Source organism: Natrix helvetica (assembly GCF_964273705.1).
Source record: "Natrix helvetica genome assembly, chromosome: 6".
Classification (NCBI taxonomy): domain Eukaryota; kingdom Metazoa; phylum Chordata; class Lepidosauria; order Squamata; family Natricidae; genus Natrix; species Natrix helvetica.
The window spans coordinates 83,133,075-83,154,471 of record NC_138553.1 but is presented as its reverse complement, the minus strand read 5'-3'; the positions used below and the strand labels follow the sequence as shown (position 1 = coordinate 83,154,471).

The following is a 21,397-nucleotide window of genomic DNA, read 5'->3' as shown; positions in this document are numbered from 1 at the left end:
TGGCAGGCAGCTTGAAATCTAATGTGCAAAGTCCCCTTATGAATATATATATATATATATATATTCTGATATATTCTCAGCTGATAGGGAGGAGAGCTTGTGGCTTAGTGGCTAATACAACTGCTTGATATGTAATACAGCCCAGGTTCAATTCCCAGTAAGGGTATGGCTAGCTGATGAGAGCTAAATAGCTTGAAATAGATCTATACTAGTCTCCTTTATTTATTTATCAGCACAAATACAACACACACATACACACACATATTAAAAATATGTCTTTAAAGTTCTTGAGAACTTCAAAATTAGATACCACTTGTGTCATACAGGCAGCCCCTCGACTTGTGACCACAATTGAGCGTGAAATTTCCACTGTGAAGCGAGTTTTGTGCCATCTTACAATCTTGCTTGCCACGGTTCTTAAGTGAATCACTGCAATTGATTAGTTAGTGACTCGGTTGTTAAGTGAATCTGGTTTTCCCATTGGGTTTGCTTGTCAGAAGGTGGCAAAGGGAGAATCACGTGACTCCAGGACACTGCAAGCGTCATAAATGTGAGTCAGTTGCTAAGTGTCTGAATTTTAATCATGTGATCATAAGGATGCTGAAACAGTCGTAAGAGTGCAAACTGGTCATAAGTCACATTTTTCAGTGCCGTTGTAACATTGAACGGCCACAAAATGAACTCTTGCAAGCTGAGCACTCCCTGTTTGCATACATTTTGAGCTTGTTATCTTCATTTGACCTTTGATCTTTCCGACTTCAATGCTCTTGTGTCTAGTGATGTCACTGACCATTACTGCGAACTTGACTTTTTTCCTTTTCCTTTTCAGAATAATCAGAATAAATCACCGGTGGAGAATAGCAAATACGTAACCCTTCCTTGCAAATCTCCGGCCGAAGAAGATCTCGCGTTCGGATCTCGCAAAGCCAGGTCGTCCTTCGGCCGAGGTTTTTTCAAGATCAAAAGTAACAAAAGGACAGCAAGCGCACCTAACTTGGGTAGGTCCAGGCATAGCATCCAACTTTTAAATGCCTGTAACTAACAGGAAGAAGCAGATGAAATGCCGTATTTTTCAGAGTATAAGATGCACCTTCCCCCCGCTAAAAGAGTGTGGAAATGTTGGTGCGTCTTATACACCGAATACAGCCATTTTTTGGCCTCCGGAAGCCCTGCCCCGGCATCCCATTTTTGTGAAAAATGGTCCATTTTGTACAAAAATGGGGGCGTTTTTGCCTTCCTCCACCCCCTTGAAGCACTGCAGGCTTCAGCAGGGCTGGGAAAAGGGGAAAATGCTCCCACTTTGGTGAAAAATGGGGGCGTTTTTGCCTTCCCCCAGCCCTGCTGAAGCCTGCAGTGTGCTCCTGAGGGCCGGGGAGGACCCAAACTTTTTTTTCTTACTTACCTCTTTGAAATGTTGGTGCGTCTTATACACCGGTGCGTCTTATAGTCTGAAAAATACGGCACTCTACTTTTCTTATAGTCAGAGATAGTATTCAGCCGGGACGCACCTGTTCACCCCAACCGGTAGCGGAAATCATGGGTGGGCCTGCCCACCTGCTCCTGCTCTATGCCATCCTATTTAGGCACGTTTTTGAGGCCTAGCGCCTGCGTGGAAAGTAACAAAATGTGAAACCCACTGCTGATTATAGTATTTTTCCATTTGTAAAATGCAGAAAAGAGGCGTTGGGTAGCCAAAGGAGATCAAACCAATTGTTGCGTTCAGTACCTACAAAATTCTAACTTATCCTTGAGATCCTGCAAAAGTAGTCCCAAATAATATCAGGTAGAGCTAGTCCTCGACCTACGACCACAATCCAGCCCCAAATTTATGTTCTGAACCAGTTTCCAAACGTCTGAATTTGGATCACGGGGATTGCCACAATGGTCATAAGTGTAAGAAATAGTTCTGACACTTTTTTTCAGTGCCGTTCTAACTTTGAACAGTTGGTAAATAAGCCGTTGTAAGTCGAGGACTACCTTCAATGCACGTTGTGTTTGGTGATTAATTTGAAATATGGTTTTATGTACTTAAAGACAATTCTGTTGTGTGGCGATTCCTTAAAAAGCAAGAAGCAAAGTCTTCGTCCCGGCAAAACCTCTTTTAGTTACACGGCTGTGAATTCCTTTCATTTACAGTCAGCAAAGCTTAGCAAACAGTCTTTCCGAGGAAGGTTTATCAACACGAACCTCATCTCGTTTGAGAGCTGCCAGATAACTAGTTTCCAAACGCAGGGCAAGGCAACACTTGGCACAGAGTCTCTTATAGTCACAAACAAAACTTTCCACTCTTGAAACGACCGAAGAAACAAATTGTTTCCTGCAAAAGCCTGCTGTTTACGATGGGGCTCCCCCACAAAACTGACTCTCATTTCACATTTTTTGCAAAACCATGCCCAGAGCAAATTGTAGGGTTTGCTTAACGACAGCTGTGTCATCTTAACAACCGTGACGTTTGCTTCACGACCTCATCAGCTGGCGAACGATGACTGAAAGAGGCCCTAAAATCGGGCCAGTTTCATTATAGTTGTATGTGGAGGACTACCTCATTTAGGAGATCCTACTCACGCTAAAGCCCATGTATATGTCTTAAGGAGTAAGAACAATTGTCTTTCTTGGTGTGAGCAAGTGAATGTTTGAATGCTCTAATATAATCTACTAGTCCTCCGTGTCAAGCATGCACTGGGGTTTTTTTTTTGGTATTCCTTTCTGACTTTGAAGTTGTAAAGTTTTTATATGTCTTATCTTGTTGCCCTTGGTATATTCTTTTGCATCTGGTTTTTGCATTATTTGGATGCCTGAAGACCGCAGTCGAAGTGCCAGTGCGCCCATCTTAGGTATAGTAGAGCATGCATGCCTTACCTGTGCCACGTTTTAAGAGCCGCTAACGCCCAGCCGCCAGTCATGCATGGCCCTTGACCACGTCTTCTGCCTGGCCTACAACCTTCATCCCTCCCTTTGTTGTTCAACTCCTCCCCCGCTCAGTTTACTCAGTTTACTGATGTCTTAGCAGAATCTTTATAGACGTGCGCAGAATATTTTGAAGTCGAAATATCCTAACTTCTGAAATGTTCTCCTCACCTTTTTTGGGAAAGACTCTGAATTTGAAAAAGTCATCAGACAGGCATCTACAGAGTGGTGCAGTGGTCTAGAGGAGCTTGTGAGTTCGATCCTAGGTTAGAGGCAGATATTTCTCTCTCTGGGCACGTTGAGATTATATATGCTGAATATAACTCCGCATTGGTGACAGGGAGGGTATATGGCCAGTAAACAGTCAGTTCCAGTTCAATGGCCTTTCTTTTCTTTGAAGACATTTGACTTCTCATCCAAGAAACTTCTTCAGCTTTGGATGAGATGTGACTTTCTTTCTTTTTTTTTCTTTCTTTCTTTCTTTCTTTCTTTCTTTCTTTCTTTCTTTCTTTCTTTCTTTCTCTCTCTCTCTCTCTCTCTCTCTCTCTCTCTTTCTTTTTCTTGTTTAACTATATAAAATACAAAGAAAAATAGAAATAGGAAATTAAGGGAAGGAGAAGGAGCAGGGAAAGGAAGGCGTGAGATAGAAGGGGGATGAAAAAGACATTGGCTTCCAACGCTTCTTAGCGCAGTACAAGATAAAAACACTCACTCCAGTCTCAACTTTTTGCTGTTAAATATGAATATATAACTAGCCGTTTCTATAACGTCAAATCTATCTGGTCAACAACACCAATGTCAAATTTTCATTATTTTTTTCCATCACGAGCACAAAACCCAAAAGTGATATCCAAGTGAAAAAACATGTTTAAATATATTACCCTCTTTGAATAAAATAATCAAGGTCACCATTCCTGCCTTATATAACTTCCTTGCCGTAGAAATAGCACGCATTTCTATTTATCTTTATGAACCCTCCCCATTTTTATTAACAAGATTAATTGTATTCTTTCAAATTCTTTGAAAGATTTACTGGGGGGGGAACCCACTCTTTTTTTCACCTTTTGTTTTTTGAAGTGCTAAACTTTCTCTAAACACTTTTTAAAAACAAGGCATTATTGTTACTCTTGGTCAACTTAGGTTGGAAATAAATTAATGGAGCTTACTAGGTACGCTAGTAAATCTCTTTTGAATCATAGTTGATTCCTAATGATTGAACAATGCAGCTACATGACATTGCTTGCTTTCTATTGGATATCTTGAGAGCTTCTCAGTCTATGAGTGCAGAGAAGAGCAACCAAGCTGATTTAGGGGACTGGAGGCTAAAACATATGAAGAACGGTTGCAGGAACTGGGTAGGTCTAGTTTAATGGAAAGAAGGACCAGGGGAGACATGATAGCAGTCTTCCAATATCTCAGGGGCTTCCACAAAGAAGAGGGAGCCAAGCTATTCTCCAAAGCACCTGAAGGCAGGACAAGAAGCAATGGGTGGAAACTGATCAAGGAGAGATTCAACATAGAAATAAGGAGATTTTTTTCTGACAGTGAGACCAATCAACTGAAAGAAGAGAAGTTGCCTTCAGAAGTTGTGGGAGCTTCATCCCTAGAGGCTTTCAAGAAGAGACAGGACTGCCATCTGTCAGAAATGGTGTAGGGTCTCCTACTTGGGTGAGTGGGTGGTGTTGGAGTAGATGACCTACAAGGTCCATTCCAACTCTGTTAATCTGTTAAAGTATAGTCCTGGTATTTTTTATGGTCTTGATTTTAGGTCCAAATCGTGACATTGCTTAGTTTCAAAACCTGGAGAAGTTTAACTAGATGTTGTCACTCCAGCCAACATTAATACACTGTTGAAGTCAACTCACAAGGTTCATCTTCTCCAAACGGGCCATTCTGATCTTGATGTGGGTCTATACCCAAAGGTGCTTTTCCAAAAGACAACTGTACTCCAGAACTGATGAAGCTTCTTGGATGAGAAGCGAAACATTTTCAAAGAAAAAAAAACCCCAAGAAAATCCAGCTGCCTTTTTGGAAAAGCACCTTTTGGACAAACAATATTGTGGATGACTGAGAATCTCCATAGATGCCTTTCTGATGACTCTTTCAAAACCAGAATTTTTAAAGGGAGTTTCAGAAGTCCGGATATTTTCACTTCAAAATATTCTGCCCAAGTTCTGTAAAGTCAAAGGATAGATGTGTTTTTAGATGTCATCCGTATAGCAAGAACCAAATATATTTCTGGAAAAGGCCACTCTTGGCATAATCAGTTGCTTCGTGAGCCAATCTCCTATTATGCTCCTAAAACAATTTCCATTTAAGGCAGTTTTACGTGAGAACAAAGAAGGGCACGGTGGCTCAGTGGCTAAGACGCTGAGCTTGTCGATCAGAAAGATCGGCAGTTCAGCGATTCAAATCCCTAGCGCTGCATGACGGAGTGAGCTCCCATTACTTGTCCCAGCTTCTGCCAACCTGTTCAGCAGTTCAAAAGCACATAAAAAATGCAAGTAGAAAAATAGGAACCACCTTTGGTGGGAAGGGAACAGCGTTCTGTGTGCCTTCGGCATTGAGTCATGCCAGCCACATGACCACGGAGCTGTCTTCGGACAGAGCTGACTCTTTGGCTTTGAAACAGAGATGAGCACCGCCCCCTAGAGTCGGGAACGACTAGCACATCTGTGCGAGGGGAACCTTTACCTTTACCTTAGATTCAACAGTACGAAGATTGTGAGATAATTCAAGGACCATTGTTTGAATTTCATCTTATCCGTCATTCCCTGCAAAAGAATGGACTATTTGCTTGCTTCCTTTCCAAGCTAACTATTGTTGCTTTGAGCTGTTTGTGAAATACCTGAATGTGTTGATTGCTTAGAGATGCTTGCATGGTAGTTTGTGAAAAAGTCGCTTGGCATGCTGGAGAATTGTCTTGTGCAAAGTGTCCTTCCTTATTGGGCGGGCAGGCAAACGCCTCATGAAGTCATCATAAAAAAAAAATCTGAGCTCTTTTTTCTTTACTTAAGCAATGGTAGCTATTGGAGGTGTGCGAAGTATTTCCAACATTTTGTATGTATTGTTTTTGAAGGTTGGTTGGTAGGTAGGTAGGTAGGTAGAAAGGAAGGAAGGAAGGAAGGAAGGAAGGGAGGGAGGAAGGAAGGACACTGATAAGGGAGGGAAAGAGGAAGGAAGGAAGGAAGAAAGGAAGGAAGGAAGGGGAAGGAAAAACACTGATGAGGAGAAGGAAGAAAGACACTGATAAGGGATGGAAGAGAAGAAGGAGGGAGGGAAGGAGGAGAGGACACTGATGAGGGAAGAGAAGAGGAAGGAGAGAGGGAAGGAAGGAAGAAGGAAAAATATTGATAAGGAAGGAAGGAAGAAGGAAAAACACTGATAAGGGAGGGAAGGAGGAGAAGGAAGAGAAGAAAGAAGGACACTGATGAGGGAGAAGGAAGGAAGGGAGGGAGGAGGAGGAAAAACACTGATAAGGGAGGGAAGAGAAGGGAGGGAAGGAGGAGAAGGAAAGAAGGACACTGATGAGGGAGAAGGAAGGAGGAAAAACACTGATAAAGGAGGGAAGAGAAGAAAGGAAGGAAGGGAGGGAGGGAAGGAGGAGAAGGAAGGAAGGACACTGATGAGGAAGGAGAAGGAAGGAAGGAAGGGCAAATAATGTAAACTGATCATTGTGCTTCCATCAATTATCCAAAATTGCACTTTGTAACCAAGTTTGTGGAGATGGAAAAATCGTAGCTGTTTACAGTCATCGTTTCTTTATACCACAGTGATTGTTCAAAATAAGCAGAGGGTAGATGGTTGCAAAAAAAAAGACACCCTTTTTTGACACAGTGTAGGGTTCAGCAGTTGATTTGAAGGCCAAAAGCATTCGGGCCCTACCTGCGTTGACTTTTTCTTGATATTTCTGGAGATTCGTCAAAGAGATTATCACCGAAGCCACTATAAGTAATACGTTCTACGCGTTCTTGCCCCGAGTTTGCTACACGCTCAAATTAATCCATACATTGATAATAAAAGAGAATTGGATAAAAAAAAAGCGAGACGTAATACAGAGAATCTGTTGTGAAGCTTTACAAATCGAGTGGTTAATTAATTGCTTGAAAGGAAAATAACAGTAAACTCATTTCTTCACTATGGTTCACTTGGCATGACAGAAGCAGCCTTTAATAAAGGTTACCTCTCCAATTCAGGAAAAAAAACACTTGATATAAAGGTAATGAACAGATACTTAATTGAGATTTCTTTTTATTTAATAGCAGAGACTGAGAAAGAATCTCCTGATCACTTAGATCTGGCTGGTTTTCCTCCTCCGTCCAAAGGTGCAGAAGGGGGACCCCTTACTCCACCTTCTCCTGACCCCAAGAAGAAAGCCAGAGGAATCAAGAAGTTGTTTGGCAGGTAATGAGGGTGTAATTCTACAGCATACGATCCTGAATGGGCATCTCATGCTATGGGCTTTATATTCCTTGCAGACAGAATTGGTCATTTGCATCCTTTTTGAGGGTCGTTGAGGCCACTTGGAGGTTTTATCTTTGTCCTCAGGGTCACCTGAGTGGTGTAAATGGGCGTGAAGATCTTGGAACTGCTGAAAGGACTGTGTTGTAAACTGGAGATAAATGATGTTGTATCAATTGAACAGTAAAAGGCAAAGGTTCCCGTCGCAAATATGCGCTAGTCGTTCCAGACTCTAGGGGGCGGTGCTCATCTCCGTTTCAAAGCCGAAGAGCCAGCGCTGTCCGAAGACGTCTCCGTGGTCATGTGGCCGGGATGACTCAACACGAAATGCTCTTCCCTTCCCACCAAAGGTGGTTCCTATTTTTCTACTTGCATTTTTTATGTGCTTTCGAACTGCTAGGTTGTCAGAAGCTGGGACAAGGAACAGGAGCTCACTCCGTTACGCGGCGCTGGGGATTCAAACTGCCAAACTGCCGACCTTTCTGACCGACAAGCTCCAATCGACAACACCGTCCTTTCAGCAGTTCCAAGTAGGGCCCCCGGTGACTCTGAAGATGCAGAGAAACCTCCAAGTGGCCTCGACGACCCTCTAAAAGGATGCAAACGACCAGCTGTCTGCAAGGAATATCAGTCCTTCCCTTCCCCACCATCCAGTCAGAGCTGAAGAAGCTTCTTGGATGAGAAGCAAAACCTCTTCAAAGAATAACAAAGGAAGTCCAGAAAAAAAAACCACCTTTATGAGGTTGACCACAACATGCTAGGGGTTGCTATCTGTTACGTTCTCCCCAATCCCTTAATCCCCCCCCTTCTTCCCCTTTGGATTTTTCCTTAGACTAATAAGAAGCCAGTCAACCACATTTAATCCGGAAGACATGACGGAAACCGAGTTCAAAAGAGGAGGAACGAGAGCGACGGCTGGTCCAAGGCTGGGCTGGTCACGAGACCTTGGGCAAACGAATAAGTAAGACCGGAGGATTGAAGGAAGGCCAAAATTGTTTCTGTTCTCTTTTCTCCTTCCTGATTATGCTTGATTATGCAGCTGGGGGAGTTGGGTTGTGGAAAGAAAATATAGTGATTTTATGGGTTACTGATGATAAAAAAGTTGGGTTGTTTTTTTTAGAGTTGGGCCATTATTAGGATAAAGGGTAGGATAGTCCTTGGTGCAGCTCAGAGATGGAATGAGGGGTCCCTGATGCCCTCTGAGCTTAGTTGTTTGCTTGCAGATGCTTCATGACCCAACTAGGTAACATCATCAGAGCTGATATAACCCCACTGCCTTCTAGCACTGATGATGTTACCTAGTTTGGTCATGAAATGTCTGCAAGAAAACAAGCTCAGAGAGCACCAAGCTCCCCCCACCATACTCCTCTCCCTCTCCCCTGAAAATCCCACTCCTTCCTAGCACTGACTAGCACCCCTTCTCCTCCCCTTCTCCTCCTTCTCCTCCCCTTCTCCTCCTTCTCCTCTCCCTCTTCCACTCTGCAAACCCAACTCCTTTCTAGCACTGATGATGTTACCTAGTTTGGTCATGAAACATCTTCAAGAAAACAACCAAGCTCAGAGAGCACCAAGCCCCCCTCCTCCTTTTCCTCCTCCTGCTCTCCCCTGAAAATCCCACTCCCTTCTATCACTGATGATGTTACCTAGTTGAGTAATGAAACATCTGCAAGTAAACAACCAAACTCAGGGAGAACAATCAACCCATGGAACAGAAGTTGACTTCAGAGGTTGCGGGAGCTTCATCCTTGGAAGCGTTTCAACAAGAGACGGGACTGCCATTTGTCAGAAATGGTGTAGGGTCTCCTGCTTGGGCCCCAGGGGGTTGGACTAGATGGCCTACCAGGTTCCTCCCAATTCTGTTAATCTGTTGAAGGCATAAGTATCCAGCCTTGAAACATGGTCTGTGATTATTCTTTCAGCGATCTGGACATGCCATTTGCTAAGTGGAGGAAAGAGCAGGTTTGCACCTGGCTTCAGGAACAGGGACTGGGTTTTTGCATCGGCAATGGAAAACATTGGATCCTGTCCGGTCAGACTCTCTTGCAAGCATCCCAGAGTGATTTAGAGAAGGTAACACATTTATTTTCTCCCTCCCTCCACCCATACGCAGTTGACTGAGAGTTGTGGGGGTCCTTGGTGCTCTGGGCGGTGGGTTGTCGTCTTGCAGATGTTTTATGACCCATCTAGGGACTATCATCAGTGCTCCTCTACTGATGACATTACCTAGTCACGTCTGCAGGAAGACAATCCACCTCCAAGAACACCAAAGACCCCACAATTCTCCCTTGAGGTGCAAATATTCTCTTCCGTTGGTGACTTGAGAGTCGTAATGAAATTTGGCTGGGTAGCCATTCATCTACTCTCTGGACTCCTGTTTGATAACTAAGGGCTGCCATGTCATCTCCATAAGGTAGATGTATGTACGCGTGTATTTTTTTCCCCCCGAGTGCAGAAAATCTTAACGTTAAAAAGAGAAAATAGGATATTGAAAATTAGTATACTAGTTTAAATAAAGGAAACTTCAATAACCATATAGCAAATGCAATTAAGACACAAAAGGAATTTAATTATATATGTAAATGTATGTCTGGGGTGTGTGTGTATGGTGTATATATGTGTACACCCAAACGCAGCTTGCAACCTCCATTGAGCTCAGCTATTCAAAATTAGCACACATTGTTTATTTATTTATTTATTTATTATTCGAATTTATAGACCGCCCCCTCTCCCGATAGGGACTCGGGGCGGTGTACAGTCACTAAAATGCGTTATAAAATACATACATAAAACAGTTAAATAATTAAATACGTAGGTGGAGGAGGTTACAAGACTGTATATAGAATAATAAATATAGTACATTAAAAACTCTAGTAACCCAAGAGTTAAAATATTACCCAAAATTACCCATTAAAATATATCCATCGGGAGGTAAAAACTAAGAATGTGCCAGGCCAGCTAATCGAAACAGGTGAGTCTTTAATTTTTGACGGAAGGAACGGAAGTCAGTGGTTAAATAAAGTACGACAACTATATAGAAAATACAAAAAAAAATTAGAACACAGAAGGAATGATAAATCAAACGTCCCACTTATGGATCTGTTTCACCTGCCTTGATAGGATGCCTGGAGCAGAAAGATTAATGTTTATCAAAAGAGCTGATTTTGTGTCTCCCATCTGCAGGAACTGGGAATAAAGCACTCCTTGCATCGAAAGAAGCTGCAACTTGCACTTCAAGCTTTGGGATCCGAGGAAGAAAACAATTATGGGAAGTTGGACTACAATTGGGTGACACGTATGTTCCCTTCCCTTCTTCTTCTTTTTTTTAACTTCCCCTTTTGCTCAGTTTTCTAAGTTTTAGGGACGATTTACAGATGTACCTACCTGGTATTATCACAAGAATATTTGTATATGGAATAGAATAGAATAGAATAGAATAGAATAGAAAAGAAAATATGGACTGGACTGGATGAGAATGGAATGGAATAGGATGAGATGGGATGGGATAGAATAGAATAGAAAATAAGGACTGGACTAGAATGGAATGGGATAGGATAGGATGGGATAGGATAGGATAGAATAGAAAATATGTACTGGACCGGACTAGAATGGAATGGAATAGGATAGGATGGGATAGAATGGGATCGGATAGAACAGAATAGAATAGAATAGAAAATATGGACTGGACTAGAATGAAATAGGATAGGATGGGATAGGATAGGATAGAATAGAAAATATGGACTGAACTAGAATGGAATAGGATAAGATAGGATAGAAAACATGTACTGTACTGGACTAGAATGGAATGGAATAGGATAGGATAGGGTAGGATAGAAAATATGGACTGAACTAGATTGGACTAGAATGGAATACAACAGGATAGGATAGGATAGGATAGGATAGGATGGGATAGGATAGGATAGGATAGAATAGAAAATATGGACTGGAGTAGAATGGAATAGGATAGGATAGAAAACATGGACTGGACTGGACTAGAATGGAATGGAATAGGATAGGATAGAAAATATGGACTGAACTGGACTGAACTAGAATGGACTAGGATAGAATGGAGTGGCGTGGGATGGGATAGGATAGGATAGGATAGAACATCACCCAGATGTTTCATTGGTCCGTCTGCATTTGTAGGAAGCCAATTCCATTTCCCTTCTGCTTCTAGGGTGGCTGGATGACATTGGGCTGCCCCAGTATAAGACACAATTTGATGACGGGAAAGTGGACGGCCGGATGCTTCACTACATGACCATCGTAAGCAGCTTAATTGTTGTGTCCTTGACAGATGGTCCTGCACTTACGACCATCATGGAGCCCACAATTTCTGCTGCTAAGCGAGACAGTTGTCAAATGACTTTTATCCCATCATATGACCTTTCTTGCCATATTTGTTAAGTGAATCGCTGCCGTTGTTAAGCTAGTAATCCGGTTGCTAAGTGAATCTGGATTCCCCCTTAACTTTGCTTGTTGGATGGTTGCAAAAGGGGATCACATGACCCCCGGGACACTGCGACCGTCATAAATATGGAGCAGTTGTCAAGCATATGAATGTATATCATGTGACCATGTAATGGTCGTAAGTGTGAAAAACGATCCTGAGTCCCTTTTTTGTTGTAACGTTTAATGGTCCCTAAATGAAGTGTTTTAAGTCCAGGGCTACCTGTAGTAGATTAATGCGATTTTTCCCTCCGATAACTGATTGTGGCTTTGTTGTTGTTGTTGTTGGTTTGTTCTTGGCGCCCACGTCGACAGGATGACTTGTTGTCTTTGAAAGTTCTGAGCGTCCTCCACCATCTGGGCATCAAACGAGCCATTCAGGTCCTCCGAATGAACAACTTCGAACCCAACTGTCTGCGCAGAAGACCGTCTGATGAGGTAGACGCCCCCCTAACATTCAAACATGAAATTGATTCGCGGTCATTGTTCATTATCATGATTTTTGGGGGTGCAGGTAATCAATTTTAAGGCCAGTTCTTCTCTAGAACACACGTCTCCCTACAATTGCCATCAGCCAGGAGCCTTGTAGCTGTAAGAGGAGAATTTCTAGTAAAAGTAAAATTGGGGGGGGGGGGGGGGGCTGAGATGGGCCAGATCCAAGCATCCCGTGGGCCTTGAGTTTGACACCCCTGATGTAAGTGGTTTGCGTTTGCTATGGTTTAAATTCTAATAGACCTCTGAGTCCTGTAGTGAGACTTTTGTGGTCTGGTGTCTGTGGTGACATTAAATGCAGCTATGCTCATAATCGGGTTTTTCCCCTGACGAAACCCACGGTGTAATATAAGCAGAATGAATGAATGAGTGAACGAGTGAACGAATGAACGAATGGCTGCTTTAATTTATTGCATTTTTGGTTGTCAGAATAACATCACCCCGTCAGAGGTTTCCCAATGGACCAATCATCGAGTTATGGAATGGTTGCGTTCTGTCGATCTGGCCGAATACGCTCCTAATTTAAGAGGAAGTGGAGTTCACGGTGGTTTAATGGTAATTATTCCATTTTTATATCTTTCTCTTAGTCGATGGCTTGGATCGTATTTAGGTCGGGGCATGGCGCCTCCAGGAAGTCCTAAGATTTCCATCTTTGAGTGTTTTGCAAAATCGGCTGGCAATTTGTTGATGAGAAAGTACCGGATGCCCAGGTTTTGAAATCTCGTTTTCGTGGCGCAGGTTCTGGAACCTCGTTTTAACGTAGAGACCTTGGCGCAGCTGCTTAACATCCCTCCAAACAAGACGCTACTGAGACGACACTTGGCTACCCATTTCAATTTGCTGATTGGGAGTGAAGCTCAACAGGAAAAACGTGAAGCCATGGAAGCTCCCGATTACGTCCTTCTCACAGCTACTGCCAAAGTGAAGGTACTAGAAGAAGGATTTTTGGTTTCTACTGTCCAGGTCTGCAAGCCATCTTTTCTTTCGGACTTCAGGCCTGCCACACTTTCTACTGTTCATTTTCTATTGTGGGAAAACGGGAGGGGGAGTTAGATGATACGTAGCCATAATAACATTCTTTCTAGAAAACCAAGGTCATCCTTTGTCTTTGCAACTCTGCACCTGGCTGGAACTAGATGGGTGGAAACTGCCAGCATGGCAGTGGGAGATTGGACCGTCTGATGGGCTTGTGGGTGTGGGGGCAAGATCTTGAACTTTCAACTGGGTGGGGAAAACCGGGAAGCTTTCAGATTTGGGTTTCCCCAAATGTGGCAACATGGCTCTTCTAATAAATTGGAACTTTGAGGAATCCTTTGCCTCAGACTCTGATTTAATTTTGGATGCTATTTGGAACCTTGACATCTACCGTATTTCAGTTTGGGGAATCGATGTAGGAGGTGACCAGGCTGAGACTGAAGGTGGGCTCTAACATGTCATTAGTTTGGAATCGCTACACCCCAAAAGAGTTCCTGTGAATTCTGTTGATTCTTATTGAACGCCAATTGGCCTTGATTGTTAGTTGATCAGATTCTTGTCCGTAGGTAGCATGGAGTAAACTTGTGGTAGTTTTTAACTCTATCCTGCCGCCTGGTTTCTTGTGGCTGACAATGAGTCTTGGTGGCGCAGTGGTTAGAATGTAGTATTGCAGGCCAACTCACCGCTCACTGCTAGCAGTTCGATCCTGACTGGCTCAAGGTTGACTTAGCCTTCCATCCTTCCGAGGTGGGTAAAATGAGGACCCAGATTGTTGGGGCAAGAGGCTGGCTCTGTAAATCATTTAAAGAGGGCTGTAAAGCACTTTGAAGTGGTAAGTCTATTACTATCCCTTCCTTCCTCTCCATTTTCTTCCTCCCTTCCTATCCTCATCCCTCCCTTCCTCCCTCTGATACTACCTTTCTCCCTTTCTCATTCTCCTTCCTGGTAGTGCGGTGGTTAAAATGCAGTATTTCAGGATGACTCTGCCCATTGCCAGGAGTTTGATCCTAACCAGCTCAAGGGTGACTCAGCCTTCTGTCCTTCCATGGTCAGTAAAATGAGGACCCGAATTCTTGGGGAGCCCTAGGCTGATTCTGTAAACCACGTAGAGTGGGCTGTAAAAGGACGATGAAGGGATACATGTCTATGCTCTTTTGGTATTGCTAGTCAGGGCTAAACAGGGAATGGATAAGATTTTCCAGAGAGTGCAGGAATGCGAGGACAATAGCTATGTGGGATTTTTTAAAATACCATTGTGGTTGCCCCACCCTCTGGGATCCTCAAAATTTGCTCATCCTCAAAATTTGCTGCATGATCTGAGAACAAAAACCTTTTATTCCTATACGTCTCTCATTCTGGGCTCAATTGCGGTCGTAACTCGAGGACTCTCTGCCCTGAAGACTTTGCTGGGCTTTTCTCTTTCAGCCAAAGAAACTCACCTTCAGTAACTTTGGAAATTTGAGGAAGAAGAAGCAAGATGATGGAGGAGAAGAGTACGTGTGCCCCATGGATTTGGGTCAGGTGGCAGGAACTGGATCCAAGAAGGGATTTAAGCCGGGTTTAGATAACAGAGTTTACGATGATGATGATCTGGACAGATTGGAACAGGTATTTCGGGTTAAAACAGAACGATTTGTGTTCTGTCCATCTCTCTGTCTTGCCTCTTTCTAATCTTGTGTTGTTCAATTTCTGTTTACTGACCACCTCTCAGTCCTATAAAATCTGACCCACTTCTATAGCCAAAATTCCAGCGTTCCCAACAGTCACAGTTGCTGATTGAACAAAGAAATACCGATAGTCCTTGATTTACAATCACAATTGTTCCCAAAATTTGTTAAGTGAGTTTCGTCCCGTTTTATCCCCTTTCTGGACACTATCGTTAAGTGAATCACTTCAGTTGTTAAATTAGTCACACGGTCATTAAGTGAATCCAGCTTCCCAATGGACTTTGCTTGTCGGAAGGTCGCCAAAGGGAATCTTTGCAAGTGACTTTGGGACAGTGCAATCGTCATAAATGTGAGTCAGTTGTCAACTGTCTGAATTTTGATCATGTGATCCCGGGACACAGCAACCGTCGTAAGTATGAACTGGTTGCTAAGCATCTGAATTCAGATCACGTGATCCTGGAGATGCTACAAAGTTTGTATGTGTGAAAAATGGCCATAAGTCCTGTTTTTCAGCACTGTTGCAACTTTGAACGGTCACTAAATGAACTGTTGTAAGTCGAGGACTACCTGTATTATTATAGCACATATATCATCCGCATTTTCTCTCAGGATGATCAAAACGCCAAGGGTGATATTTCTGAAGTTGTCCCATTGTAATCCCCCCAACAATCTTTTGCAAGACTAATGTCAACTCGTAAAGCATTCATGGTCTGCTCTCGAGTTGCCATGGGGGAGAACTGATGGAGCTCAGCAGAAACACATTCCATGCATACCTTCCTCAACATTGGATCTCAGTTTATTGGAGGCAATGTGATTTATGACATATCCTGTGAGGAGGTGGGAAACAGGGACATAGATGGGCCGTAAATTACGTAGGGGCAAGAGCTGGCTTCACTTGGGTACGTGCCGACATGTTGCTCCTAATAAATAACTGGATTTCTTGTGAAACTTGGCTCGAGGCTCATGAGTTAATTAGGGCATCCTTCAGAACCCTGACAATTAGTTTGGCTCAACACTTTGTGAACTTTTTCATGTTGGACAATCTTCTCCGTGTCTAGAGAGATTCTCAATTATCCAGTTTCTGGTGGTCCCAAAGGTGCTTTTCCAAAAGGCGATTGGACTTTCTTGGTGGTTGTTTCTTCAAAACATTTAGCTTCTCATGCAAGAAACTTTCATGCATTTATGGAGGCGCGAAAAGCTCCTTCAACCCCAAGGTTTCATGTTTCTCTCCTGTCTTATCCAAGCACAGCCTAAAGCTTCAAGAATATGTGTCCGATTTAGCATTTACGTTAGTGAACATGGTTATGTAATATAGGATTTATATAAATATCGCTCTATTATTTTTCTTTCCTTGTAAGATGGAAGATTCCGAAGGGACGGTGAGGCAGATTGGAGCGTTTTCGGAAGGCATCAACAACTTGACTGTAAATCATTGTTTAATTGATTCATTCCACTAGTCCTCTTCTATCTTAAAAACTATGCAGAACATGTTATTCACTCTTTCTTTCTTTCTCTCCCTCCCTCCTTTATTTTTATTTCTCTCTCTCTCTCTATGTCTCTCTCTCTCTCCCTCCCTCCCTCACCCTCCCTCCCTTTTCTTTCTTTTCTCTCTCTCTCTATCCTTCCTTCCCTCCCACCCTTCCTCTCCCTCCCTCTCTGCCCCCTTTCTTTCTCTTTCTTTCTTTCTTCATTCCCTCCTCTCTGTCTCTCCCTCCCTTCTTTTTCTTTCTCGGTCTCTCTCTCTATCTCTTTCCCTCCCTCCCTCTTCTTTCTTTCTTTCTTTCTTTCTTTCTTTCTTTCTTTCTTTCTTTCTTTCCTTTCTTTCTTCCTTCCTTCCTTCCTTCCTTCCTTCCTTCCTTCCTTCCTTCCTTCTTTCTTTCTTTCTTTCTTTCTTTCTTTCTTTCTTTCTGTGTCTCTTTCCTTCCCTCCCTCCCTCCTTTCTCTTTCTTTCTTTCTCTCTCTCATCTCTCATCTCCCACCAATTAATTCTTCCCCGCCTTCTCTTTCCAGCACATGTTGAAGGAGGACGACATGTTCAGGGACTTGGCCACCCGTTCTCCCAGTGCCAGTATCACAGACGAGGACTCGAATGTGTGACAGGGACAGCTGGGGACTTATCTGGAGCCCTGCTGCTGTGTGTGATGGACACTGCACCTTGCGCAAAGTCATTTTTTTGCTTCTGTCTGCAAGAACTGATGGCAGAGAAGAGAGTGAACGTAAGAAGTCTATCATCCAAGTTCTGGTAAACTGATGAGATGGGACGAAAGGACCTCCTAACCCCTTTTTCCAACTCTGGCGTAGTAGCAATTTGTGCCATTCTTCTAAATAAGACTCTACAGCATAATGTTTTAGTGTGTGCAACATGCCATAATGTAATTTTCTTTTTACTCCAATAATGCAAAAAAAAAAAGGAGGGGGGAATAACCCTCTGGAGACCTCTGACATTAGCATCCATTGCCAAGAAAAATAATGTTTTCCTCTTTGAATCAGCCATGGGTTGAAAATCTTGTGTGATTTTTTTTAAATGCAGTTTTTATGAGAAAAAAAATGTATTGAGTACATAACGGGCCAGATGTTTTATACTGTGATGTGTTTTAAAGCCTACAACCCAGCTGGGTCCTGGAGAAACCGATTCACCTTGCAAATTGCTTTGCAAGGGACTCCAATCCTCCTCTTGCCGGAGGGATCTGCTCTCTGACCTTGAGAACGAAATCACTGAAATTTTCTCCCAACCTGCCGTGTGAAAATTGTCCCCATTCCCTTTTATAAAATAAGAGTTTTTATAACATTTTAAAGTTTAGCGGTTGCAGCTGAAAAATCTGGAGACCAAAACACACCAGACCTTTTTTAAAATCCTGGGTTGCAAAAATTTTTATCTTTCAATGATGAGGAATTTTAACCAATCCATGCTAGTTTACAGTATTAAATTCAAATATGAAATCTTGCCTTTGAACGACCGTTTATGATAACCTATTGAATGTTTATATATGGTTCTTTTTATAGATAAAGCATGTCTTTTTTCAGGGACACGGTGGCTCAGGGGCTAAGACGCTGAGCTGGTTGATAAGAAAGGTTGGCAGTTCGAATCCCTACGCCATATAACGGAATGAGCTCCCGTTACTTGTCCCAGCTTCTGCCAACTAGCAGTTCGAAAGCATGTAGAAAATGCAAGTAGAAAAATAGGGATCACCTTTGGTGAGAAGGGAACAGCGTTCCGTGCGCCTTCGGCGTTGAGTCATGCCGGTCACATGACCACGGAGACGTCTTCGGACAGCGCTGGCTCTTCGGCTTTGAAACAATGAGCACCGCCCCCTAGAGTCAGGAACGACTAGCACATATATGCAAAGGGAACCTTTACCTTATGTCTTTTTTACTCTGTTTTTTTTTAAATGATCAGACTTGTCAAATTTGAAAATCTTGGCCATCCTTCCTTGTCTCTCTCTCTTTTCCTTGTTCCAATATCAAATGTTTTAATTTTAATTTCCTTTTTTTCTGCCTGAAGCGACGGGGATGCAAAGATTTGGAATCAAGTGTCTGAATTATCATCTGGTGCTGTAGAGATAGTGTGGACCTCAATATTGGAATCGCTGATCCAAAGATATATATATTTTTTGCAAGAATAGCTAGTTAGGTTTTTGGCATGCGGTCAAAAATATAGCACCGATGTTAGTGGTTATTGGTGCATCTGTTCAGTTGAATGTCATCCATTCATTTCTTGGGAATGTAGCATTTTCAATTGGATAAAGACTTTCAATGTTTCTTCTCATAGAATCTTTTGTTTCTTGAAAGGTTAAATTTCTTTTTGACGGTAGTTGACTTTTCTTTTCTGCTTCGGATGAGCTTTGGTTTCATTTTGAGAGATGCCACATTGGGCTGAAATCGAATTCTTTGCCAATTTGGTGCTAATCTAAGAATTTCTGCTGCATGCACATTTCTTTCGAGTTGGAACCATGGTATTAAAAATTCATGGTACTGTTGCGCTATAAAATAATCATTTTTTTGCCTTTTTAAAGTCTCGGAAAACTTCCTCAATGTGCAACAAGGACTCCCTTAATAGTTTTCTAAATTGATTCACAACCCTTGGTGTTTCACTGGGTTCCTGAGCTCGTTTGAATGACAGTCAGACAACATTTGTAAATAAAGGTAATTTATGAATTGAGGAATATCGCTTCTTTAATTAAAAGCAAAACACTTCCCCTATCAGCAGCCCATTCAGGTTATTTGGTAAAATACAAAATTGTATCTTCTGTTCTCTAAAAACCAGATTTTGCACTATTTGGATGAAATGTACCCAGAAATGAGGCCATTCAGTGGCTAAGATGCTGAGCTTGTCGATCAGGAAGGTTGGCAGTTCAGCGGTTTGAATCCCTAGCGCCGTGTAATGGAGTGAGCTCCCGTTACTTGTCCCAGTTTCTGCCAACCTAGCAGTTCGAAAGCATGTAAAAAATGCAAGTAGAAAAATAGGAGCCCCCTTTGGTGGGAAGGGAACAGCGTTCCGTGCACCTTCTGCATTTAGTCATGCCAGCCACATGAGCACGGAGACGTCTTCGGACAGCGCTGGCTCTTCGGCTTTGAAACGGAGATGAGCACTGCCCCCTAGAGTCAGGAACAACTAGCACATATGTGCAAAGGGAACCTTTACTTTACCGATACCCAGAAAATCAATCTCAGATGCAAAAATCACGTCGATCCAAAGAATCAAATCACAATGCAACCATTAAAAAAAAACCTGTTGTTCATTATGAAAAGAATCAGATATATTAATTTTTGCTTATGATGAATATGGCTGTCTTTTTTTTCTGGTTAGGAAAATAGTTATTATTATTATTATTATTACTACGGGTCTGGGGAGAGTAATATAAGGCTCTTAATTAAGCCAAGGGGTTTATATAAATGCACACAAAATGAAATATCATTATGGTATTTTGTTGGGATGTTTTGTGTACAACGAGGTCAGTGGAAATATATATGTATTGCTGTGTTAAGGAAATAAAAACCTACTGAGAAATAAAACGCCTCATGTTTATTGAGATTATTAAAGATAACTCAAATGTATGCCTAATTTTCCTTCCTCCTCCTATTTCCTCACAACAACTCTGGGAGGTGGGTTGGGCTCAAAATCACCCAGCTGGCTATGATGCCTAAGGCGGGACTAGAACTCACAGTCTCCTGGTGATTGACCCAAAGTTACCCAGCTAGCTTTGATGCCTAAGGCGGGACTAGAACTCACCGTCTCCTGGTGATTGGCCCAAAGTCACCCAGCCGGCTTTGATGCCTAAGCCCTCAAATGGAGAGTCAACAGCTCCCAGGCCTGGAGGTGGCTGATGAGGAAGAGGAGGAATAGCTGTGTCCAGTGCCTGATGCACAGACGCGCAGAGGAGAGGAGAGCAGTGGAAATCTATGGGCTGGTCCTTGGGACGGAAGAGCCACCGCTGCTAGTGAAGCCCCCCCCTACCTCTGGGGATAAAAGGCAGTGGGCAGAGATGAATAGATGTGGCAGACACCTATTCATCTCCGGGACGGACGGACTTGTTAGCCTGAGAGAGAAACTTTTTGCCGGGGCTGCTGGGACTCCTAATAAAGAAATCTTTTGAGTTCACTTCAGAGGGTTTCTCATGTTTGGGGAGCTGGGTCAGAACAGGAGCTTGGCAATGCTGCTTTGTCATGGAGAAATAATGCACATGACTTTTTACAAACATAAATACAGAACTGCCGTTGGAAGGATGAATCACAGGCCGGAAGGCTGTGCAGTCTTTGATAAACTTCCTGTAACAGACAGCAGGCGGTGTAACATGATAGCTCACGGTTGTTAAGATGTGCTTAGTAACAACAAGATCCCCCCCCCCCTCCGCAGCTGTAGTTATTCCTCAAAACAGTTCATCCAGTGACAGTTCAGTTACAACGCGTGTCAATAGTTCGCCATCACGGCTCTATTCTATTCTGTTCTATTCTATTCTATATTCATTCCATTCTCTATTCTGTTATTCTATTCTTCTAATTCTATTCTTTTCTGAACTCTGTGCTATCTGCATCTCAGAATAAAAATTGCAGCAAAGGTCATAAGTGTGAAGAACGTTTGTGAGTCACTTCTTTCAGCACTAAGTGTAACTTTGGTCACTAAACAAACTGATGTAAGTCGAGGAGTACCAGTAGTCGTCTATGGCTCTATGACTTGGGAAGGTACCCATTTTATTCTGAGATGCTGATAGAGAGAAGGTGCTTTGGAGGTGTCCCCCTCTTCTTCATTTAATAAGTTGAGGACATGTAAATAAATAATTGAGACACTTAACAACGCCACTTTTGTGAGAAAGTAAGAAAAGAAAAACTCGATGTCAGGCCTGCAGCCCTCTTTTCTTTTGGGTCTTTGGCCTGCTACACTTTCTATTATTCTACTATGCATTTTCTATGGTGGGGAAATGGGAGGGAGGATTGTAGGGAGTTAGATGATA

General features: G+C 42.7%; 1 protein-coding gene across 10 annotated transcripts in view; it reads left to right on the top strand.

Moving 5' to 3' along the window:
• PPFIBP1 (PPFIA binding protein 1) overlaps positions 1-19,962 on the top strand; it is a 48,086-nt gene extending 28,124 nt beyond the window's left edge. For 6 of the 10 annotated variants that reach the window (XM_081957528.1, XM_081957533.1, XM_081957532.1 and 3 more), the window contains 13 exons: positions 830-998; positions 2,802-2,834; positions 7,170-7,311; positions 8,201-8,329; positions 9,288-9,438; positions 10,549-10,660; positions 11,543-11,631; positions 12,130-12,252; positions 12,736-12,861; positions 13,045-13,233; positions 14,707-14,889; positions 16,307-16,372; positions 16,959-19,962. In XM_081957528.1, the coding sequence (XP_081813654.1) occupies positions 830-998; positions 2,802-2,834; positions 7,170-7,311; positions 8,201-8,329; positions 9,288-9,438; positions 10,549-10,660; positions 11,543-11,631; positions 12,130-12,252; positions 12,736-12,861; positions 13,045-13,233; positions 14,707-14,889; positions 16,307-16,372; positions 16,959-17,045 (1,599 nt within the window). In that variant the 3' untranslated portion in view covers positions 17,046-19,962. The remainder of the gene's footprint in view (positions 1-829; positions 999-2,801; positions 2,835-7,169; positions 7,312-8,200; positions 8,330-9,287; positions 9,439-10,548; positions 10,661-11,542; positions 11,632-12,129; positions 12,253-12,735; positions 12,862-13,044; positions 13,234-14,706; positions 14,890-16,306; positions 16,373-16,958) is intronic. The other 4 variants (XM_081957526.1, XM_081957529.1, XM_081957527.1 and 1 more) reach the window with 3 other exon arrangements.
• The last annotated feature ends 1,435 nt before the right edge of the window (positions 19,963-21,397 follow it).